Source organism: Choloepus didactylus, chromosome 1 (genome assembly GCF_015220235.1).
Source record: "Choloepus didactylus isolate mChoDid1 chromosome 1, mChoDid1.pri, whole genome shotgun sequence".
Classification (NCBI taxonomy): domain Eukaryota; kingdom Metazoa; phylum Chordata; class Mammalia; order Pilosa; family Megalonychidae; genus Choloepus; species Choloepus didactylus.
Window position 1 is genome coordinate 3,939,871 of NC_051307.1, and position 24,345 is coordinate 3,964,215.

Sequence of the window (24,345 nt, forward strand, 5' to 3'; positions counted from 1 at the left end):
GGAAGACAAGACTGGCCTGGAAGTGACTACAGTGGCCCAGAGAAGAACTGGGGAGCCAGGGCAGGGAGGAGCCAGTCTGGGGCGGGCCCAGGGCACAGTGCCTGCAAGCAGACCCTGCAGACCAGGCTGATGGGACCGGCCAACTACAGCCGCCCAGGTGCCTTCAGGGGAGAGGGACTGCTGGGCTGGAGGCGCCGGCAGAACGCTGGCCAGGAGAGAGGTCACATCGACGTCCACGTCTCGGGTGCACCACGCCGTCCTGCTCAAAGCTGTCCTGGCCATTTCCAACCCTGGCTGCCTGGCAGAGGTGGGGGGTGGGGTCACTCCTGAAAGCACCCGCGGGGTCAGAGGGCTGGAGGGACCACGTCACCCACCCTCCCAAGCCTCTACCCACTCTGTGCACGTCTCCCTCACCGTCGGGGCCAGGGTCACACAGCATGACAGCTGCCCGGCTCAGCCAGGCCACGAGCAAGGCTGCCCGGCAGCTCCAGCAGCAGCACCGACGCCATCCTCGCCCCCCGAGCTTCAGAGACGTCAATGGCAAGGGCACACCTGACTCCTCCATCACGGGCAGCTTAGGTCCCGGCATGGGATGAGGTGGATGCAGGCACAGCCCCTGGGCCAGACTGGACTGCCAGGGAAGCCAGCCCACCCGCCTATCCCTCTGCCAATATGCCCCAGGCCACAGCTGCCTCTTCCGCCTACCACGTCTTCCTTCAAATCTAAGACCCAAAAACATCACCACTTCCCAAGGGTGAGTTCACATGCATCTTTTTACCCCGCTTCTCTAACCGACCTGCCCCTGGCCACCTGGGCATGTCTCTCTCATGTGCACTGACACAAACCTGCTGAGCCCTTCGTCCCCTTCTCACCAGTGGCATCCCTCGTCACATTGTCAGTTTCATGAAGCAGTGTCCTCCCTGTTCCCATGTGAACCCCTTATGGACACTCAACAAAATGCAGTAAGTTCAAGGGGCTGCCAGCCCACATAGGAGACTTTTTCCACCAAACATAAGCCAGAAAGAAAGCAACTCAGAGGTTCTTGCTAACTGCAAAACCACTTTTGTTCTTACCCCTATGTGCTGAAAGAGCCAAGACCTCATCACATTTGTGGCATGCTTCGGCAGAACTCCCCTTTTATTCTTAGATGAGCCATCATCTTGATGTAAGATGCTGAGATCTTGGTTTAACTGTAACTGAAGCTTTTAAACAATTGAAAAATAACGTTAGAAAGCAGTAGAACCACATGACATACCCAAGTAGCTTACAACTTCAACTGGAGAAAATAACCAAGGCACACACAGTGGACACCTGTAGACAGGCTTTTCCAGGACACGGTTCCCTTGGCACTGTAAGTTCTCACAGGAGGTCCCAGCTGGTCAGAGGCCAATCTGGCAAGGCAGACGGAATGGGAAGGACAGATGGACACGAGGGAGGCCTTGGAGTCCCCAAGTAGAGACCAACACTCCAGCCCTCCACTCTGCACACTGGGGGTCCCACAGCCCTTTTGTTCATGGCCCCTTCTCCCTGTGCCCCTTCAGTGAGGTACATGACAGCACCCCATGCCCAGGCTGAAAGAGACGTCAGGCAACAGCGAGAAGGGAAAGGGAGACCAGAAGGGGACGCAAACCAGAGCAGGACGTGCCAAGTGAACAGAGAGGAAAGAAACAAAACTAAAAAGTAGAGAAAAAGGGACTAAAAAACAGAGGAGGCCACGGCTGGAGTCCAACGAGATGTCTCAGGGGTCTCCAAGATGTAGACCTCTCTCAAGTCACTGAGAAAAAGACAAATCACATTCTGCCAATTCTGTAATAGGAAAGGACGTGGATCACACTCTAGGTAAAAGACGCCTGGCCTCAGCCAGCCGAGTGTCCTGGTGGGGCCACGTCCTCGCTGTCCCCTGCGACAGGTGAGGAGCCCATTTCCTCTCCTGGGACCCTCAGCACAGACAGGACTGGGGCACTGCTGGCCATTACCCAGGGTTCATTTCAGAATGTGCCCAGGAGTCTCACTTTATAAATAAATGAACTTCAAGTTCCATAGGCCAATTTCATATAACACACTCATGCACATGGCTGAAAGGATTTGGAAATTTATTTTGGAGAGATTTTTACTGTATTATTTTATCTGTACTTCCTTTGGATTTATAACTTTCTGGAAATATTCTTCAAAATTTGAACACCAGCATGCAAACAGCTAGGGACTGGAGTGTAAGCCTGAAGGGAGACTTAATGATCACCAACCGACATCAAAACATCAGAACTTGCAGGACCATGGCCAAGGGCATGCTATGTTTCTCAAGATATTTACTCAGTTGTTTAAGGACTGGGAGCAAATGTTTGTAGTATCAAGAACTGCCTATATGCTCAAATTAGTGTCCACAGAACAAAGAATGGAAATGAACTTTAAAAAACTAGTTCTGAAGAATCAGGGCCAAAATTTAGCTCGTTTGCCTGATTTGCCCAAATTCAATATAAGATGTTCTTAATAAATTTGGCACGTCCCTGGTGACTTTTTTGTGCACGGTTAAAGCAGAGGTGGCCTTACCAATAAGAAAGTGATAGTGGCCATGCGGCACAGCCACAGTGCCAGGAAGGGGAGTGTGGGGGGGTCACCGAGCTGAGGGTGGGATGGGGGGGGTCATGGGGCTGCATGGGAGAGGTCACTGAGCTGAGAGGGGGCAGCAGGGAAGGGGTCACTGGCCAAGGGAGAAGAGTCTGACACTGGGGAGGTGATCAGTCAACCTGCCCCACTGAACTCCAGAGAAGCTTGGGAATGGGTTGAGGCAGGGGGTTTAGAAACAGCAGACGGGGCTGACAGACCACGTAAGAAGCAGCCATACTCCCAAGTCCCCTACCCCTAAATTCTCTGCAGCGAGGTGACTGATCTGCATCTACCTGTGCAGAAAATTAGGGGGTTATTTCCCCAAAGGTGGAACTAGAAAGAGCGGACGTGGGGACAGGCACACAGAGCTCAGCGAGCAGTGGGCTCCGGGCAAGGCTGAGAGGCCAACAGCAGAACCTCCCCACACAACAGCAGCCCCAGCCAGACACCCCCAGCTGCACCCGGGCTTATATCCGAGGGGGAAATCAGGGAGTCCTCCTCTGGAGAAGGTATGGGAAGACCAAGGCTGACTGATGCTAGCGTGTGGAGGTCGGCAACAGAAAAGGTGGCCATCCCTGGTCCCACTGCAAGCACCAGCTTTCTGGGGGCTCACGTCTAAACAAAAAAGGACAGCCCAGTGTCCCCAAACACTTGAAAGGCTCTGTCAGAAAAAGCAGAGACCAAAGTGAATGAACTCCAGGATGCAGAGGAAACAGACAATGCAGGAACCAAAAGACAGCTCCTTCCACCCATGAAATAAGAAGAGGATGTCATTTAAAAGAAACAAAGCAGAGAGGGCAAAGATGGGCTCTTAGAAATTAAAAATACACCTGAAGTTTTAAAACTCAATAGAGGTGTGCCAGTTTGAATGTACTGTGTCCCCCAAATGCCATTATCTTTGATGTAGTCCTGTGGGGCAGGCGTTTTGGTGCTGATCAGATTTGCTTGGAATGTGCCCCACCCAGCCGTGGGTGATGACTCTGATGAGATACTCCCATGGAGGCGTGGCCCCACCCATTCAGGGTGGGCCTTGATCAGTGGAGCCATATAAATGAGCTGACTCAGAGAGAGGGAACTCAGTGCAGCTGTGAGTGACATTTCAAAGAGGAGCAAGCTTGCTAGAGAGGAACGTCCTGGGAGAAAGCCATTTGGAAACCAGAACTTTGGAGCAGATGCCAGCCACGTGCCTTCCCAGCTAACAGAAGTCTTCCGGACGCCATTGGCCATCCTCCAGTGAAGGTACCCGATTACTGATGTGTTACCTTGGACACTTTATGGCCTTAAGACTGTAACTGTGTAGCCAAATAAACCACCTTTTTATAAAAGCCAATCCATGTCTGGTGTTTTGCATTCCACAGCATTAGCAAACTAGAACAAGAGGATAGAGAGAAGAAGATGGCAGAAGATAGACAGGAGTAGAAGTTAGTCCCCCCGGAGCAACTAACAAACAACCAGGAAAAACTAGTAAATGATCCTAAAAAAGTGCTGGGGGACAAGCATGACTGTCCACACATCACGCACACACCTGGATTGGGAGGAATGCCTGAGATCACAGTGTGGAATCTGTAAGTAGAAACTCACTGTGCTAGAGAGCAGCACTCTCCGAGCAAGCGAATATACCTCAGTCCAGCTCCAACTGGGGTTTTAATTGGCAAACATGGACTGCTCAATACTAGCTACGAATCCCCAACAAGCAGACAGAGGTTTTTAGTGATGACTGACCTTAAAGGGCCAGGGGACTTCTTTGTCTCGGGAGGGGGAGCCCAGAGGACCAGGTGCTATCTCTGGCCAACAGGTGAAACTGGAGGCTGTAGATTGACCCTGAAAGGGGGCTTTCTGTCCCTTTTTCTCCTTCTCAACCTGAGCGGCTCAGTGGAGAAAACCCCAGCCATATTCAGTTCACAGCACTCTGACCCAGGCAAGGATGGAAATAGCAGAGTCAGAGAAACAAAGAACCTACTTACATGCAAATGAAATCTCCCTAAGGGGGGTATCTTCCCTAAGAGGAAAGAGGTGGGGCCCAGCTCTACTAACCGCCTTCCATTCAGAACCAGACCCCAGAGCCTGGGGGAAAACAGCCACGGGCCACATCTCCTTATACCAGTCGGGAGCTACAGGCTGACAGGCACCACCTGCTGGGCAGATTAGGAAAAGCACAGTGACCTGAGGCCTCACCGGGTGCAACACTCTTCTAAGACACACCCTCAGGAAAACGGAATACTGAATATTTCCTCCTTTTGGGACCTGAGCCTGTTCTGGTCTGGGAAGACTTGACTGCGGTAACCAAGGAAACCAGATGCCTTGACAACAGAAAACTACAACCTACATCAAGAAAAAAGAAGTTATGGCCCAGTCAAAGGGAAAAACCTACACTTCAACTGAGATACAAGAATTGAAACAACTAATGCTAAATCAATTCAAAAAGTTTAGGGAAGATATGGCAAAAAAGATGAAGGCTATAAAGAAAACACGGAATATATAAGGTAGAAATCGAAAGTTCGAAAAAACAACTGGCAGAATCTATGGAAATGAAAGGCACAACACAAGAGATGAAAGACACAATAGAGATATACAACAGCAGATCTCAAGAGGCAGAAGAAAACACTCTGGAACTGGAGAACAAGGCACCTGAAAGACTACACACAAAAGAACAGATAGGGAAAAGAATGGAAAAATATGAGCAACATCTCAGGGAATTCAATGACAACATGAAACTCATGAATGTACGTGTTGTGGGTGTCCCAGAAGAAGAGAAGGGAAAAGGGGCAGAAGCAATAATAGAGAAAATAGTCAATGAAAATTTTCCATCTGTTATGAAGACATAAAATTATGGATCCAAGAAGCACAGTGTACCCCAAACAGAATAGATCTGAATAGGCCTATGCCAAGACACTTAACAATCAGATTATCAAACATCAAAGACAAAGAGAGAATCCTGAAAGCAGCAAAGAAAAGTGATCGATCACACACAAAGGAAGCTTGATAAGACTATGTGCGGATTTCTCAGCAGAAACCAAGGAGGCAAGAAGGAAGTGATGTGATATATTTAAGATACTGAAAGAGAAAAATCACCAACCAAGAATCCTATATCCAGCAAAACTGTCCTTCAAATATGAGAGTTTAAAATATTCTCTGACAAACAGACAATGACAGAGTTTATGAATAAGAAATCTGCTCTACAGGAAATACTAAAGGGAGCACTACAGACAGATAGGAAAAGACAGGAGTGAGAGGTTTGGAACACAATTTTGGGTGATGGTAGTACAGCAATGTAAGTACACTGAACAAAGATTGTCTGTGAGTAGGGTTGAAAGAGGAAGGTTAGGAGTATGTGGGACACCAGAAGGAAAGACAGAAGATAAAGACTGGGACTGTGTAACTCAGTAAAACCTGGAGCACTCAATAATTGTGATAAAAGGTACAAATACGTTGTTTTCATGAGGGAGAACAAATGAATGTCAACCTTGCAAGGTGTTAAAAATAGGAAGGTATTTGGGGGAAAATACAGTCAATGCAAACTAGAGACTATAATTAACAGAATCATTGTATTGTGCTTCCTTTAATGTAACAAAGGCAATATACCAAAGCTAAATGCATATAAGAGCGGGGCATAAGGGAGGAGTATGGGACTCCTGACATTGCTGATGTTGTCTGACTCTTTATTCTACTTTAGTTTAATGCTGTCTCTCCTTGTGGTGCTTCCTAGAGGTCATGTTTGGGGTTTTTTTTCCTTTTTTTTCTCTTTCTTTTTTCTTTTTCTGTTGTCTCTCTACCTTTTTTAACTCTTCCTCCTGCTTTGTGGAAGAAATGGAGATGTCCTTATATAGATAGTGGTGATGGTGGTGAACACATAAATACATGACTATACAGGGAACCAATGACTGTTGACTTAGGACAGAATGTATGGTGTGTGAACAAAACCATCTTAAGAAAAATGGGTTGATGAAGAAACCTTGAGGGCACTATATTGAGCGAAATAAGACAGACACATAAGGACAAATATTGCAGGGTCTCACTGATATGAACTAATTATATGTAAACTCATAGACATGAAATATGTTACCAGGATATAGATAGAGGCTAAAGAATGGGAGCAGTTGATTATTATGAGCAGAATATTCAACTAGGGTGAACTTAGATGTTAATGAAACAAAGGTGATGGTAGCACATTGTGAGAATAACTAACAGTGCTGAATGGTGTATGAATGTGGTGGAAAGGGGAAGCTCAGAGTCACATATGTCACAAGAAGGAAAGTTGGAGGTTAAAAGATGGGAATATATAAAACAGTGACTCTGTGGTGGGCAATGTCTGTGATTAACTGTACAAATATTAGAATTCTCTTTCATGAACCAGAACAAATGTATGACTCTATAAATAGAAGTTAATAATAGAGGGGCTTATAGGGAAAAAAATATACCTATTGCAAACTATATACTACACTTAGTAGTATTTTAACATTCTTTCATCAACAATAACAAATATACTATACCAATACTACGAGTCAACAATGGAGGGGGGTGGTTAGGGGTATGGGAGGATTTGTGTTTCCTTTTTTTGTCTTTATTTCTTTTCTGGAGTAATGAAAATGCTCTAAAAGTTGAAAAAAAAATTAATTGTGGTGATGGATGCACAGCTATATGATGGTACCAGGAGCAATTGATTGTACACTTTGGATCTTTGGATAATTGTATGGTATGTGAACAACCTCAATTACAAAAAGAGAAAGAGAGAGATAAAAAAAACAAAAACTCAATAGAGGGATTGGAAAATAAAAGAAAACCTCTCAGAAAATAGATAAAAAGTAGACATTGGGAAAAAACAAAAATCAAGAGAATTAGTTCAGGAAATCCAACGTTCTACTAACAGGCGCTCCAGAAAGAGAACCTGTGCACGGTGGGGGTGGGGGTTTACAGAAACAAATATGGGAAAACTCCCCAGAACTGAAGAAAAGAATCCAAATCAAAGGGCCTGGAGCCATCAGTGGACAAACGAAAAAGGAATAACTGACTCTCAAAAGCAACACCGGCTACTAGAAAGCAAGGAGGTAATGCCTTCCCAACTGGGTGAGAACAGTTTTCAATCTGGAATTCTGCACGTAAACAGACCAAAATAAGACTTTTCTAGTTTTGCAGCAGCTCAAAAAATTTTACTTCACATGAATATTTTCAAGTTGCAAAGCTGTATCCCACCTGAACGAGGAAGTAGAGCCAAGAAAGCAGAGGACCTGGGCCCCGCCTCAGCAGAAAAGAGAAAGAAACCCCGAGGAGGACCCCGAAGTGAAGCCCAAGGGCGTCAACTCCGCCGTCTGGAGGGCAGGGGAAGGGCCGAGAGCCGCGGGGAGCTAAGGCAGAGCCGCCAGGGTGCCCACAGTTGGACTCGAGGAAGACGGCTCCGAGGCTCTGGGAGAACATTCCACCACTGAGTCAGTGAAAATTTTAGAAGCAAAGAAAAAAAAGAGGCAAGTATTAGCTCCAGTAGAAACCAACACTTCAACGGGAAAAGCCGCGTAATCGTGGTCAGCAGCTTGGCTTGGCCCTGCCAGCACCCACGGTCACACTGCCACCGAGCCCCGGCTGAAGGGACCGCAGAGGCCACCTCGGGACGGAGGGCGAGGGGTGGGCAGGGACGGTTCCGACGGGCCACAAGCCTGCTGGCACCACGCAGCCTAAAAATTTCTAAATATAACTGCAAAGAATAAAACAGAGGCAAAAACCTTGTGTCAATGGCCAAACTGAACCCAAAAACAAAATATATGAGTGGCAGTTATGCAAATAAGACAGGCAAGAGTTGGGCAAAGGAGCTGGGGAGGGGAAGGGGCATCAGTGAAATGTCACCTTCTTTGGTATTACTCATTTTCTCAAAAAAAAAAAAAAATATTTTTTTATCGGTTTGTACTAGAAGAACCAAAGACTTGCCAATAAAGATGCTCTAGAAAGAGAGGGCCCAAGCCCTGTTTCTGACGCACCTCAGGCTGGAGAGGCCTATGCCGGCCGCTGACACCTCTGGGACAGCAAGCCGACCCCAGGCTAACCTCTCCCCACCTGTGTGACTTCAGGTGACCCAGCCAGACCCGGAAGGACCAGCCCGGGGGCAGGACGAAAGCAGCAGGGGCCGAGGTGAGAGGGCTTCACATGCGATGGACACCCCAGCCTGATGCGGCCACCACTACTAGTAAAACCCACCTGGGGCCCAAAGCGGGAAGTTAAACAAACAGTGGCAATGGCATCTGTAGTGGACAATCACCAATTTTCTTGCTAAAAGCAACTCTGACAGCTTCCGATCCCAAAACACAGAAATCCATCATTGGCAAGACATTCACCTTCATTATTTGAAACGCAGCAAGGACCCAAACTTTGGCCAAAAAAGGAAAAAAAAAAAAAAAAGCCAGGATCAGCCCAAACAATAAAAACACATACAAAATATATCTTTTATTCAAAACAAGCCCCCTAAGGCCCTCAGCCGTGCCGGAGAGGCTGTGCCGCGCTCTGTGCCGCCCCAGCCCGCAGCACCAGGGACAGGAGCCCGGGCAGCTGTCACGGGAGGGACAGGTGGCGTGGGGACCAAGCAGAGGGGCTGTCGGCAAGCAGGGCGCGTCCACCAGGATGGGGTCCCGCAGGTTATGTTCAGGAAAATGTTCCATTAAAATAACTCAAACTTCTTAGGTTTGCTATTTAAATTAGTAAGCTTTGTTTATAAGAAAACTCAGTTAAGTAGAAACTCCCTTCTTAAAGAAAAGGGCAATTGAACCATCACTGCATAAGTAAGGCACCTGTCTTTGAAATGTCTCCCCCCAACAGTGTGCTCTGAGGCTCAGAACTCTTCCTGAAGGCCAGACACTGCTTTGCCATCAGAGAACGTGGCTGGGAAACTGCGGGAAAAGAGGCGGCCTCGGGGGCCAGCTCTCCCCTCCTGGGCCAGGGCCACCACCTGTCTCGGGCCTGCATGGGCTCCAGTGACCTCGGAGCTCCTCCAGCCCTGTCTGGCACCCTGCCCGCCCCAGCCCCTGCCTCCTTTGGTGGAGTAGATGCCCTCAACTCAGCCTTTCGTAGTCAGAGACCATGGCCCCCAGACCTCCCGCAGCCGGCCAGCACGGTTCCAGTGCCCACCCATGCGCTCGCTCACGGTGGAAAACACCGGCTTTCCCAGTAGTTAATGAGGAGATAGAAACCCCTGTGTGGCTAAAGGCAAAGAACTAAAATAAAGAATGAACTAAAGCTATTAAAATAAGAACCAATAACATAAATGTTGTCTTTAAGAGCAGAATTTAAAGGAGGCCAATCTCAGTTCAGCACAAATGCACAGCAAGCAGACAGAACCATCCGAGGGCCCAGGCATTCTACAGCCCTTGCCCCCGCCCGCTGGGAGCACTGACTTTTGGGTGCCTGGACACAGTGGGACATAGTGGGCTGGGTGAGAGGAGACCCTGGGCCACAGCCCCGTGCTCAGCAACACGGATGGGGGGTGGGGAAGGGCTGAGGGCCACTGCTTTAAACTTTCTGTGAGCACACCCAGGAAGTCTCTGGAACACACCTAGAACCAGCTGCTCGCCATGCTCTGGCTCAGCAGATGCATGTCAGAACGGCCTTGGGAAGTTCTTCAAAGCACACAGGCCCTGCCCCAGCCCGACACTCCCACTCTGCTTTGATGACCAGCCTGGCGGACCCTCTGTGAGTCCTGAAGAGGCCGCTATAAAGAGCCCATTTTACACAACCTCAGACCTCCTGATCGACACTCAAAACAGTGCACAACTTAAAAACTAACACATTTTAAACAGGAGTTACTTCTGGTTAGTGAACTTATGGGTGATTTTTTTTTCCCTGCTTCTTTTAGACTTTTCTGAACTTTGAATACTTCCTGCAATGAGAGAGATGAAGAAAAAAATGAAATAAAACATCACCATCCAGCTTCACCAGAGACGGCTACATGAAAGCAAGTCTGAGACGCAAGCAGCTCAAGGTTGGTTCTCCCTGTGCCTCCCAGGGGTGCGTGCACCGGCAGGCACACGCACCTGCACACACACACAGGCATGCAGGCACACACACCTGCACACACACATACAGAAACATGCACACCCACAGGCACACAGGCACCTGCAGGCACCCGCACCTCCACACACGCACCCACCCGCACCCCCAGGATCCCTCTGCAGCCACAGAAGCCACACCTGTGAGTTCTGGATCCTGATGGTCCCAGGTGACAGCGCCTGGGTCACCACCTGGCCTTGGGGAGTGACCACTGTCACAGGCTGGTACACGGTGCCACCTCAAAAGAAATAAGAAAACGTTAAATGACATTTGGGGTATGGTGTGGTGATTTAAAACCCATTCCTCTCAATATACCAATGGAGATGAAACCTCTAGCTTGATGAGCTTTCTAGATCGCTCCAAGTGATCAACAACACTCTGCCAGGTTACCGGTCAGTCCTGCCACCCAAGAGGCAGCCCCCAAGAGCCCCTGAGGGGTGAGGCCCCACACAAGACCCCGGGCCGGCCCCTCCTGGATGTGGGATGTTGCATCTCCTGCCTTCTGTGTGCCTCTATTTTCTACTTTTCCCTTCAATTAGCACATAGTAAAGGGTCTGGCCAAAGGTGTTGGATGATAAATATTTTTATCATAGTTATTCTTTTTGATCAACTGTGCTTTCTTCTTCCTGTGGAGATTTCCCTTTGACCTACTGTCTTATTTTTTAGCGTAAATTGCCATCCCTTCTTCCCTCCCCCATTCCATTTTCATGATAGTTTCATATTTGCAACATTCTGGGTACACCAGGAAACTCTGGAATCTGTCTCCTTCCTACAAATTAATTTTCTCATACAAGTAATACTAAGATTGCATTTTTATCCAACTAGCATTGAGTAACGACGCAACCTAAATTTCTTAATTGTTAATAGCACAATTAAAAACTATGTCATTTGAACCCTGGCACCAAGGGACTGAGAATGCCTTTTCGACAAAAAGGTGGAAAAGAAAAGCAACAAAATTAAGTTTTATTGTGCAAGAGAATTCAAATAGAGTCAGGAGGTTTTCCTGAAGGTTACTCCTTTGCAAGCCTCACCTAGATAAGCCAAATGATCACAGTAGGATAAGCCCACGTCAGCAGTAGTCCCAGAAACCTTAAAAAAATACCTGGATCCCTATCCAAGACTCTGTAAAAGTTTCACTCACTAAGTTTATTCTTCAGAAACTTAAATCCTTCAGAGAACTCCTAGGCCAGCTAAGTCCCAGAACCCAGAGGTAAGAGCCTCTTCAAGAACATCAACCAGATGTGTTCCTTTTTCCCATAACGTTGACACCCCTTTTCAGCACGGACAGGTTAGGGTGGTCACTGCCTAGACATCCCTGAAGATCAGGAAAGTGATTAAACTAGAGGAAGGGGAAGCAACAGACAAGATGGAATTTAATAAAGGATTATGAATACTGAATTTTTATATAATTTTCTTTTTCTTAGTTGCTAGGGTATTAGAATAGCTAGAAGGAAAGAATTGAAATGGTGGAACTGTAACTCATAGCATCCTTTGACATTTGTTCTCTAGCTACTTGTTAAAAGGCAATTTGAAAGCTATACCTTTTTGTATGTATTTTGTATTTCACAATAAGGAAATAACTGAAACTATGGTACTATAACTCATAATAACTTTGGAAATTTCCTATATATCTACTTATTAAATCTATTCTTTGAAAGATATTACCTTTTTGTATATATATTTCAAAATAAGGAAATAACTGAAACTGTGAAATTGTAACCTATAATATTCTTCGAAATTACTACTTATTAAATTGTACTTGGAAAGTTGTCACTTTTATGTATATATGTTATATTCTACAATTTAAAAAAATATAAAAAAATACAAAAAAAAACCTATGTTATTTGAAACTTACGTTAGTTTTGGCTATATATTCTCAATTCTACTATAAAAGCTTTTTTCTTCCCAATATTTTTTTAGTAGAGAAAAAACAATTTGAGAATTAACAATAAATAGGCACTCTCTACCTGCTTTACTGGGAATGGGTGACAAGGTATTGTTCAAAAATCATATGCATGCACATCTTATAGAGAATTTTTCTCTGCAAAAGCTCAAGGAAAAAATATCCATTTTTTCTTGGTCCATACCTGCCACCGTTGCCATAGCGACGTTTCCCTGCTGTAGCGCTGATGCGGGCACGACGATCCCCGGGGGGCTGAGGGTGCCCGTGATGGCATTTTGAATCTGCTGTGCGTCGCAATGGACAAATGCAAGAAATTAGAAAAAAGGAAACACATGTTGAAAAACTCAAAGTAAGTGGTTTACTGACATCATTTATAGGAAAGAGATGCTTGAGGCAAAGAGTATGTCAGACAACAAGCCTTTCAAACAGCGTACTTGCAGATACGAAAACCAAGAGAGGTGAACTTTGGTCCATGTTAAATACGATGACCAATGATGAAATACTAGCTTGCCACGTGGCTTCACCTCATCACTCATTAAAAACACCGTAAAGCTCCGGGAGTGGGATTATGAAGACTCAGCTCTCTGACCAAAACCGCCCATCTTACCACACGCCTTTTCCACTGGTTTTGGCTTGGGTGTCTCTGGAATTTTCCAAGAACCCAATCTTCCTGACAGGACGAAGACACATCACTGAGCACACGGGAAGTCTGTGCTCTGGGCTCCGGAGGCGACCGAAAGTGACAGGCCCAAGTGCTCTGCGTGGTGCTGGGGAGCCCCCTGGCACCCATCACAGGTCACCCGCCAGCCGCCCGCGCGGCCTTGGGAAGGGCCCAGCCTGCAGCAAGCTCCATGTAGCAGGGAACAGCAACGGCTCTCTCCATCCAAAGGCAGAGCCGATGAGCTGCATTCTCCCCTTGCTGCTGCTAGGCCGGGGCTATTGGGGGACGGTCCCCACTGCGGTCCCCCCTGCACCCCCTCTCACGCAGAGCAGGCATCTGCGTGCTTAAAGTACCCAGTGCGGGCTGCACGTCAACTCAACCGTATAGGTTTGGGTAGGTATGTTCAAAATTTGCCACGTTAATTTGGTCATAATAAAAGTTAACCATCCAAATGAATCATCTAAGCTTCCGCCTCAACCTAGAAAAAGAAGAGCAAAATAAACCCAAAGGAAGCAGAAGGAAAGAAATAATAAAGGAGCAAAAATCAGTGAAACAGAAAAGAGAAAACAGCAGAGAAAAATCAACAGAACAAAGAGCTGGGCTCTTTGAAAAGATCGATTAAAATGGATAAACCTCTAGCAAGACAGAGAAAAAGAGAAAACACAACTTATCAACATCAGGAATGAAACAGGGGATATCACTACAGACCCTGCATTCGTCAACAGGATAGGAAGGGAACACCACAAACGCTTCGACACACATACACTTGACAGCTTAGAAGAAGTGGACCAATTTCTCAAAAACACAAAGTATCAAAATTCACCCAATACAAAATCATTTGAATAGCTCCATAGATATAGAAATTGAATTCATAATTTAAAAGTATCCACAAAAGAAATCTCTAGGCCCAGATAGTCTCACTGGAGAATTCCACCAAACATTTAAAGAAGAACTAACACCAATTCCACACAATCTTGTCTACAAAACAGAAGAGGGAATGCTCCCCGATTCATTTTACGGTGCTTGCATTATTCTGAGTCCCAAACCAAAGATAGTACAAAGAAGAAAACTATAAACCAAAATCCCTCATGAAGAAACATAAAAATGCTTAAAATACTAGCAAATAGAATTAAATAATGCATTAAAAAATTACGTTCCACAACCAGGTGGACTTTATTCCAGAGATGCAAGGCTGGTTGAATACCTAAAAACCAATCAATGTAATCCTCCACATTCACAAGCCAAGAAGAAGAGTCAGATGACCACATCAATCGATGCAGAAAAAGCATTTGGCAAAATTCAACACTCATTCACAATAAAACTTTCAGAAAATTAGGAATAGAGGGGAACTTCTTCAACATAAAGAACACCTACAAAATACTTACAGTTAACATTATAATTACTGGTGAAAAGACTCAATCTTTCCACCTAATATCAGGAACTGGGAGAGGATGTCTGTTCTCATCACTCTTATTCAAGATAGTGCTGGAAGTTCTGGCCAGTGCAATAACACCAGACAATAAAATTAGACACACAGATCAGAAAAGAAGAAATAAAACTGTCTGTATTTGCAAAGGACATGACTGTCTAGGTAAAAGGAAAAAAAAAAAATCCCAAGGAATCTAAAAAAAAAAACAAAAAAACTCTTGGAACTATAAAGCAAGTTCAGTGAGGTGGCAGGATGCAACAGAAACACACCAAAATCAACTGTATTTCTATATACTAGCAATAAAGACATGGACACCAAAATTAAAAATTACAATCACTAGAAAAAAAAAAAATGAAAGACTTAGGTGTAAACCTAAAACCACGGGCATGGGGCCGCTATGTTGAAAACTATAAAGCACTAATGGAACAAATCACAGAATCACAGCTCTCATCACGGCCTGAAGGACTCAACACAGCAGTCAACTGTGCCCAAATTGGTGGACGGGTTTAACGCAAGGCCTACCAAAATTCCACAAGACTTTCTACAGATACAGACAAGATTATTCTAAAACTGACATCTAGAATCGCTAAAACAATCTTGAACAGAAGGAGGAGAGGTTGGGAGGAACCAGCCCACCTGATCTCAGGCTTGTTCATGCAGCTGCGGCATCAGGGCTGCCCGGCCCTGGCAGGAGGGACGGCCCCGTGGACCAGCAGCACAGGACAGCAACCCCAAGGTGGACCCCAGGGTTACACCCAACGGGTTTCTGACAAAGGCACAGAGACAACCCAGTGGGAAAGGATGGGCTTTTCAGCAAATGCCGCTGGAGCAGGTGGGCATCCAGAGGCAAAAAAAGACTGACCCTCAACCTCACCCTCACACTTCACACAACAATGCATTCAGAATGAATCACAGGTTTAGACGTAAAACGTAAAACTATAAAACTTTTAGGAAAAAACATAGGAGAAAAGGATCCAGGGCTAGGCAAAGAGTTCTTTCACTTGACATTAAAAGCACGGTCCAAAAAGGAAGCATCAATACACTGGACTTCATCGAGACTGAAAACGTTTGCTCTGCTACAGCCTCTGTTAGGAGGGTGAAAAGACAGGAAAAGATAGTAAAAAAGATCAGTGGTTGCTGGGGGAGGGGGAGGGAGAGGACGGGGGGGCACAGGGCACCTTGAGGCTGTGACACGATCCTGTGGGATACCGTGATGGGGGGTGTGAGACATTAGGCATTTGTCAAAACCCAGAGCAGGACCCAGCATAGAAACTGTGGGCTTCAGTTACTAGTAAGGTATTAACATTGGCACATCTACTGTAAAGAACGTGCCCCTCTAATGTGGGATGTTAATAACAGGGGAATCCATGGGTGGGGGTAGGTGGGGAGAAGGGAGGCTCATGGGGACTCTGTCTTTTCTGCTTGATTTTTCTGTAAACCTAAAACCGCTCTAAAAAATAAAGTCAATTTAGAAAATGGACAAAAGGCACAAGGAGACGTCTTCCCAAGGAGGAGATGGCAAATAAGTATACGAAAAGATGCTCAACATTATTAGCTGTCTAAGGGAAATACAAATTAAACCCACAATGAGATATCACATCCATAGTTGACAAGAAAATAGAATTAAAATTAGAGGAAAAGGCCAATTTGTATACTCAACTTTAAAAAAAAAAAATCTACAGCCTCAAGTTTTGGTTGTCAGGTCAGAACTCACAGGAAATGGTAACCAAGGGCCTGAGTTCATATCTGCAATCACAGTTAGCTGGAAGGGCCTCGGTGCCAGGCCTGCCAGGGTGGCGAGCCCCATACAAAGAGAGCTGAAATCACCTTGTCTCAGCTTCTCAAAACTAACTGTAAGAAGAAACATGACAAATTCCACCTTCCAGAAAGTGGGGTCCAGGGCCCCAGGGACAGATCAGGGTTCACGTCATTCAAGGCAGGACCCAAAATCTTCCTCAGAAGCCCAGAGGATGGACTGTGCCTCAGGCCAGAGGGAGCTCGCTGCCAACCAGGCCAGGCTCAGAGCCGCAGAGGACCCTCCGGGGAGAACCTTCCGGCCTACGAAGGGCTGGGGTGCACGCCTTGTGGCTGGGATGGTAGTGGGGAGGAGGCAGTGCCCCAAACAAGACTACCTGGGACTGCACGGGGGAGTACGGACTTCCGGGCTCTCCACTCAACAGGGTTTCACTGTTCATCTTCGTCTTCAGACAAGCAATATATCGGCTGCAGAAATCTTTGCAGAGCTCATTAACCTTTTCCAGCTCAAGAAGGTGGATACGCAAAACCTGGATTGCTTTCACCATCTGGAAGAGAGAGAGTGGACAAGAAACAGGTGGCATGGCTGTGGGTTATGGTTAGCACCACAGGGCAGTTCTTATTTATATCAGCCATCTCCGTTGCCAATTAGAAGTGGATCGTCCAAACTCGCACGCACACGCACAGTCCCAGCGCCACCGCACGTGGGTCAGTACTTCCCTTGCGTGTGCGCCTGTGCGTGGCCTCGGAGGATGTGCTGGGAGCACAAGACACCATGTGCTAGGCCCGGCGTGGCACCATGTCGGGGTGCGGCCCACATGCCCCCGGACAGTCCACACGCCTGGCTCTGCCCCGTGCCCTCGTCGATACACAGGGACACATCTGCAGCCACTGCAGAGGAAGGGCGGGAGGACCCACCCACTGGAAGGGGCCTTCCCAAGGGGGTGCCTGGTGGGGACCGAGCTGTGCTGGGTTGGGGCTTGGGAACGGCGTCTGCGAGGACCACCTGAAGCGATCACTGCAGCCCCCAGCCGCAGGCCTCTGGGGGTCCACAGGCCCCGCTCCCGAGGGCAGACGTGCCGCTCGGCTGGCCCCGAGGCATGGGCCCCGCTCTTTGCCCATCTCGCCCAGGACCTGGGACTGGCAGTCGTCCAGGGCAGACTTGCCAATCTCAATACACCAAAGTGAACCCAAATCCTGCGTATAGCTGGGGTAAAGCAGATTGGAGTATAATACATATGTCAAAGGGGGACCTGCAGAAGGGCACAAAGCCCCCACAAATGGCATGTCTACATCTGCAGCAAAGTGCTCACAGAGCACAACAAGAGGAACTTGGAAAAGCACAGAGCAACAACTGCTTATTTTAATCCTTAGTTTGAATTCCTAAAAAACTAATGGTAAAATTAATAACTGTGACCAAATCATAAAAATAAAAACCAGCAGCTATCACATAAAAATCATATATATATATATAATACATAAAATCAGCTTACATGTAGGTATGTAAGCTCAGTTTTTGGTTTGCTTCCATTTCACTCAGGCCCTGGACATGCTGCAACGAGCAGACAGAAAGCTCCCTGCCAGGGGCCTGCCTCTCAGCAGCCCACCCCCACTGGACGTGGCCTGGAAACCCCTCCACGGTGACTGTCCCCACTGGATGTGGACCCTCCACGGTGACCGTCCCCTCCCAGGTGTGGACTCTCTGTGGTATACAGCAAGCTTAAAAATGTTGCTGGATGGAAACAAAACACACAGCCCCCTCTGCCATCGAACACGCCCCTAGAAAGAACACCCCTGAGGCCAGGGAATTACCACACGCCGTTCCCCCTGAGCTGCCTTAGATGCACGGGTACGCCTGCTCTGGTCGCGTGCCCACTCACACCTCAGGCCCCCAGGAGGCCACAAGCCCTCGGGCGCTCCTCATCTGGGAGGTGAGCGCAGCCTCCCCTGGAGGGTGGCTCGGACCTGGCAACTCACCGCCAAGGGAACCCGACAGAGGGGACGGGGCGCGACATCCAGCCTGTGCCACGAGAGGCTGGGGGGAGGCACGGAGGCCCCACGACGTCCAGTGCCGGCCGTCGCCTGCCAGGACCCACCTTGGAGCAGACCCTCAGTTCAGCCCCGCCGGCACTGCGCCATCGCCCAGCTGGCCGGTCTGGAACCCCCCACAGGACAGCGAGCAAGGAGCCCCTCTAACTGTTCTTGGGTGTCACCCGGCAGGGGCCGGCTCACCCACAGGCCTCCCCTCTCACCCACCAGTGAGACTTCTCGTCGGCGTGGCCTGTCCAACACCCGCTGCCTCCACCTCTGCACTGGGGGCTTCCCCTGCTGCGCCTTCTGAAAGCCGCGAACACCACGCTCTCGGACCCCACCCAGGCCTCACCCACACCCCCACTGGGGTGGTCGTGATGGACGGACGCAGCAGCCCAAGGAAGGCAGCCTTCGCCGACTGCCCCTCAGGCTCCCAGAACTGCCCACGGCACGGAGGGCACGGGAAGAGGAGGCTCCCTTACAGCCCGGGACAGCGCCGAGCTGCTAGTGGACTAGCAGGACCCTGGCCGGCACCTGGGGAACAAGCCCACGCGGCCCCCTTCTCCTCCCGGGACCCCCACCAGGCTGGGGGGGCAGGTGGGCACCGCTCCCAAGCCAGGAGGAGCTGACCTTAACGCAGCCTGAAGCACAGCAGGGGCCCAAAGGAGAACGTGCCCACCCGCCTCACGTGTGCGCAAGCATGTGAGAAAGGAAAGCCCCCTCCAGCCCACCCCGCCCCGCCGGGCCGCTCCCCTTCCGCACGCTGCCACGTGAGGCCCTCCACAACCTCCTCATCTGCTCTGCCCAGCTCCACCTCCTCAGCCCCGCGCCCGGCGTGTCGCCAGCAGCACGTGGAAAGGGTGCTGCCCAGTTTACGAATCCCAATGCCATCTCTAACAACAGCCAATGCAAGGTCCACTCTCCTGTGCGGCATCCACGGCATCTCCAACAAGCTGCTCAGCACGGCCTGCCTGCACCGTTTCTAACCAGGCTGACGACAACAAACTTCTCAGCACCCCGGGGGACAGCTCACCTGGCCTCTGTGATCTCACCGTGCAGGCCGGGCCTCCTGGCCCAAAACACAGCTCTTTGTGTGCTAGGCTAGGAGAGCTGCAGGCGGCACCCAGCACAGATACCAGCTGCCCCCGGCGGGTGGCTGAGGACTCGGCCATGTTGGCTTCCCTCCGGGACACTGCAGGTGGCCTGCGCCGAGGGTGGAGTGCGGGAGAAGAGAGGAAAAGGGGGAGGGGGGGAGCTGTGCCCCTGCCCAGGTGGCCCTGGCTGCACTGCTCACTCTTCTGCTCACGGATCACCCAGAGGTGAGCCACAGTGATGCCCAGGGCCGTGCAGGCAGGCGAGGATGCTGACCGCTGCCCTGCCACCCCGGCTCCCACCCCAGCCTTCCCCGCAAATACAGCCTCTTACAGGACTAACTCCAAAACCCTCACCAGTCTGCCCAGCAGCTAGGACCTCAGCCTCAGCATCACCTAGGGGTGTGTGGGAAATGCAAATTCTCGGGCTCACCACCGACAGGACGAATCAGAAAGCAGGCGACACTGCTGAAGTTCAGGGGGGCACGACAAAGCCATGGCCCCAAACTTAACCACCCCGAAATCCACCAAGGTCCTGACCCTGCTGACCTGCGTGGGGTCTGGGCTCCGGGTTTTTTCAACCCTCCCAGGCACTTCTAACGTAGAGCCAATTGAGCTTTCCCAACCCCTGCCTACAAGGCTGTCCCCTTCTTTTCACGCCATATCCAAATCCTACTCGCACTTCAAAGCTCAATTCAAGTCACCCTCCCCAAGAAAGTCCCCCCGTTCCTTCTTCCCTCTTTCCTCCACCACTGAACAGATTCTCTCAGGGCCTGCTCTACGCCAACCAGGCTCCCGGGCTCCGGGGGTGCTGCCATGGGCAAGACAGAGAATGCCCACCCTACCGCCACAGGGCCCTCAGCTGAGGGGTGGGGTGTGGGACAAACACGGGGGAACTCCCCTTCAAATACATCAAGAGGGTGTTTCTTCAGCTTCCCTCAGAAATTAACTTCTGGGTGTTTAACAGGAAACACGTTCACAGACAAACTCTTAGTGACAGCAATACTCCATTTCCCCCTTGCGCAGCCAGAAGCCGGGGAGGGGCCCCTGGCTCCTCTACCCCTCACAGCCCACTTCTCCCTGCAGCAAATGCCCCTCTGCACCTGCCCCAGCTCTCCCCGGCCCCGCACCAGCCCCTCCACCTGGATGGGCCTGGGGCCGCTGGGCCGAGCTGGCTCCTCCGCCGGCCGCCCAGCCTCCTCGGACAGCAGCCCCTCTCTGCCCTTGGCTGCCACCCGGCCCAGACACCCTGCCCCTCCTAGCGGTTTGCCCTGTGCCTCGGGACTGTGGCACATCCTGGTCTCCTCCGGGAATACTGACACCCCGATATCCGCCTGGCTCCTTGCTCCCTGAACCCGTCCAAATGGCTGCCAGCACCCCTCCAGCCCCCAGCCCCAGCTCCAGCCCTTCTCCCCCTTAACCTGCTCTGTGCTTTCCAAGTCCTTGCCACCATCTGACGTATCAGACGTGCACGTTTCTTAGCTTACAGGCGGCCTCCTCCCGCGGGGACGTGCGCTCCAGGGAAGGCGGAGCAGATCGGCGTGGAACGGCGCCTCAGTCCCGTGCACCGTGGGACGGACGCATCAGTCCCTCAGTGACAAGACTTCCCAAGCGGCGAGCTCTGCCGGGCCCTGGGCTGAGCCCTCAGCGCCAGCACCACCAGGAGCGCCTGGGTCCTGCCCGCCTGGGCGCAGAGAGCAGAGGGGGCGGAGGGCACCTACCTCCCTCATGAGCAGCCACGCACGGGGGCACCGAGAGAGCTGCCCCTCCTCACCTCCACGGGGCGGGCCCTGCCCTCCCACTCGAAGATGAGGAAACAGGCTCAGAACTCGGCTGTGAGCGGGGACCGTGTGGCTCTTGGAGGAAGTGCGAAGCACGGTAGACATGCTTGCAGGGCGTGATCAAAAGTGCTCCCCTGAACTTGACAGGAAAACGCCTGCCTCCGCTCAGGCAGATCCAAAGGTTAGACGGCGCCTCCAGGGGAAGGGGCGCTGGGCTCTCTGCACGTGGACGCCGCCGTGTCCACTCTGACACACGCCCCACCCCGCACTGGAGCCTGGGCCTGCGGCCGGCAGCTTCCGGTAGAGGCCGAGAAGGCAGTGGGGACGAGGCTGCTGCCCAGGCCGCTCACAGCCCTCGGGGGTCCCCTGCCCCACCCCAAGCCTTCAGCAGAGCTCTGCCGACCACCATGCCAGCGTGGGCCCGGGACAGGGTGAGGCCAGAGTCACGAGCGCGTGATGAGGGTGAGCCCCGCGCTCCGCGCCCAGAGGTCCTTCAGACATCCTTAGGACAGAACTGGACTTGCCTCAGCCCGCTTGGCATGGAGGCCCCACACGTCACCTGCAGAGAGGTGACTCGTGGAGGCTGAGGTCACGCAGTGCCAAGAAACTGTTCTGCGAGTAACACAGCTTGCTCTCCCAGCACAACCAGAGCACCTCGGGTTTCAGCGAGAAGTCTAAAATCTCACCAACAGAAACAAAAAATAGAAGTACATTAGTTTTACTTACTAGATTGTCGGTTTCTGGATCTTCACAAAAGAAGGGTTTCCCTTCCTTCTCCTGCTTCCGCACAAAGTTCTCGATGTCCACATCGAAGCTGGCCGAGGTCGTGCCTTCGGAGCCCTGCGTGGACTGCTCACATTTTTCAAACAACAGAGCTAATAACGGAAAGAGTGGATGCCTGGGAAGCAAAAAGCAGAGGCCAGGCCTCCGTGAGAGCATGTTGGTGTGCACCTATGTAGGTTTTATGTAGCAGCTTTGCTGAGATGTAACTCACATGCCACCTTTTAAAGTGCTCAACTCGGTTTTTAGTGTATTCACAGAAGTGTACAGCCAGCACCACTATCTAATTCCAGATTTTCGTCACCCCAGAGAGAAACCCCCTCCCCAGCAGCCGCCACTCCCCAGCTCCCCTCGCCCGCTCCGGCAGCCGCTCATCGGCTCACTGTCTCCACAGATTCCCCTATTCTGGCCATTTCACTTTAACGGAATCTTTGCCCACTTGTGTCTGGCTTGACACTCGGCATCGTGTCTCCAAGGTTCACTCATGTTACAGCGGAGACCAGAACTTCACTCCTTTCCACAGCCAGCACAGGCCACCGCAGGGACAGACCAGCTCTTGTTCATCTGTTCATCCTCTGATGGCCACTGGGGCTGCTCCACTTTGGGGCTCTTAGGAATAATGTAGCATGAACATCTGTGCACAGGTTTTTATGGGGACCTGTGCCTGCAATTCTCCTGGGCACATACCTGGAGCAGAAAGGGTGGGTCACACAATAACCCCATGTTTAGCACTTTGAGGACCTGCCAGGCTGGTTTCCAACACAGCTGTGCCATTTCGCAACCCACCACCAGGTGTGAGGCCCCTTTTCTCCACATCAACACAAACTGTCTTTTTATTACAGCCACCCTAGTGAGTGTGAAGTGGTATCTCTGGCACTCAGTTACACAACAAATAAAAGAAAATATTCCTCTTCCAAAAACTTTGGCCCATACAGATGGAGCAAAAATCCTCTGGGATATTACACAGAACCCCACCTGCCCCCCTAGGTTTGGAGGGCATCCTCTTCCAGAGAAAACTGTACACTCACAGGGTTCTGTTACTTGTTTTGCTCTTTAAAATACGTCATACACGCAGGGCTGGCTTCATAGGCTTAAGACCCGGCAGCTGCTCAGGGCCTCACAACCGGTTTAGGGCTCAGCTGCAGCCGCCTTACAGTCCTTGGTACTTGGTAAGCAGTGCTGCAGTCGAGGCCACTAAAGGGAGCGTCCACACCGGCACACAGGAGGAACACAGCCTCTCTCTGCATGCAGCCCATGGTGTGGCCACTGCCCTGCTGCAGCCACGGGCTGTTAGCAGTGGATGGCCGTCTCCCGGCCGTCTCCGAGGAAGCTGCGGTGAGCCCTCCCGTGGCATAGCTTCGGGAAACACCCGCAGCCGTGGCTGGAGCACGCCCAGGGTGGCACAGCGCACGCGTCAGCAGGGCTTTAGGAGTCAAGTGACAGAGCGTGACCGGCCCCAGCCCTGGCCACCACCTCTGAGCTTTTCCATCAGGGCCCATCTGATGGGCCGAGGACACAGCGCATGCTGAAGGCGTCTTCAGGTGTGGCTGTTTCCTGCCCTCCTTGGGGACCTGCCATGTCCTTTGTCCACTTTTATTTTAGCCTTTTCATCTTTTTCTTATTTATCATTTTAAAATTTTAAGATACTAATATTCTGTCTCTATTTACATTATGCCATTTTTCTCCTAGTCGATCTGCATTTTAACCTGTTTATGGTATTTTTGTCATATAAAAATGTTTCATTTCTTTGAGGTATTCAAATTTTTCATTCTTTTCTTGTTTTTTGAGTTTCTACCTCATTTAAGAAGGCCTCCTCAACTCAAGGTTATACATATGTTCTACATTTCCTTTGAATTTCTTATATAAATTTTTAATTTTATAAACATTTAGATCTTTAATCCAACTGGATTTATTTTTGGAGGCAAACTGAGGTAAGAAACTCACTTTTTTTTCCTCCAAATAACCAACAGTTCCTATAACACTTATTTATTCATCTTCTGTCTACTGATTTGAAATGCCCCATTTATCATATAGCATATTTTCAGATGTACATGGCTCTGTCTTGACCCTCGATTGTTGCAATGATCTATGTATTCCTATGTTAATATCACACTAACTGAGTGACTGTGGTTAACAGACTTAAAAATCTGATAGCTGGAGTTCATTCACAGTGTTCTTTTCTCAAAAGTTCTCAGCTATTCTTACAACATTTGTCTCTTCCAGATACATTTTAGAATCAGTCTGTTCTTTCTAAAAATTTTTTTTAAATCCTATTGGGCTTTGAT

The 24,345-nt window shown here is 49.7% G+C and overlaps 1 protein-coding gene across 4 annotated transcripts in view; it reads right to left on the reverse strand.

Annotated features, from left to right (window-relative positions):
• Positions 1–24,345, reverse strand: part of PKNOX1 (PBX/knotted 1 homeobox 1) — a 97,472-nt gene that overhangs the window by 22,123 nt on the left and 51,004 nt on the right. For 3 of the 4 annotated variants that reach the window (XM_037831078.1, XM_037831059.1, XM_037831069.1), the window contains 5 exons: positions 22,007–22,178; positions 16,755–16,925; positions 12,717–12,816; positions 10,770–10,867; positions 1,074–1,202 (listed from right to left, as the gene is read on the reverse strand). In XM_037831078.1, coding sequence (XP_037687006.1) covers positions 1,074–1,202; positions 10,770–10,867; positions 12,717–12,816; positions 16,755–16,925; positions 22,007–22,178 — 670 coding nt within the window. The remainder of the gene's footprint in view (positions 1–1,073; positions 1,203–10,769; positions 10,868–12,716; positions 12,817–16,754; positions 16,926–22,006; positions 22,179–24,345) is intronic. The other variant, XM_037831088.1, reaches the window with a different exon arrangement.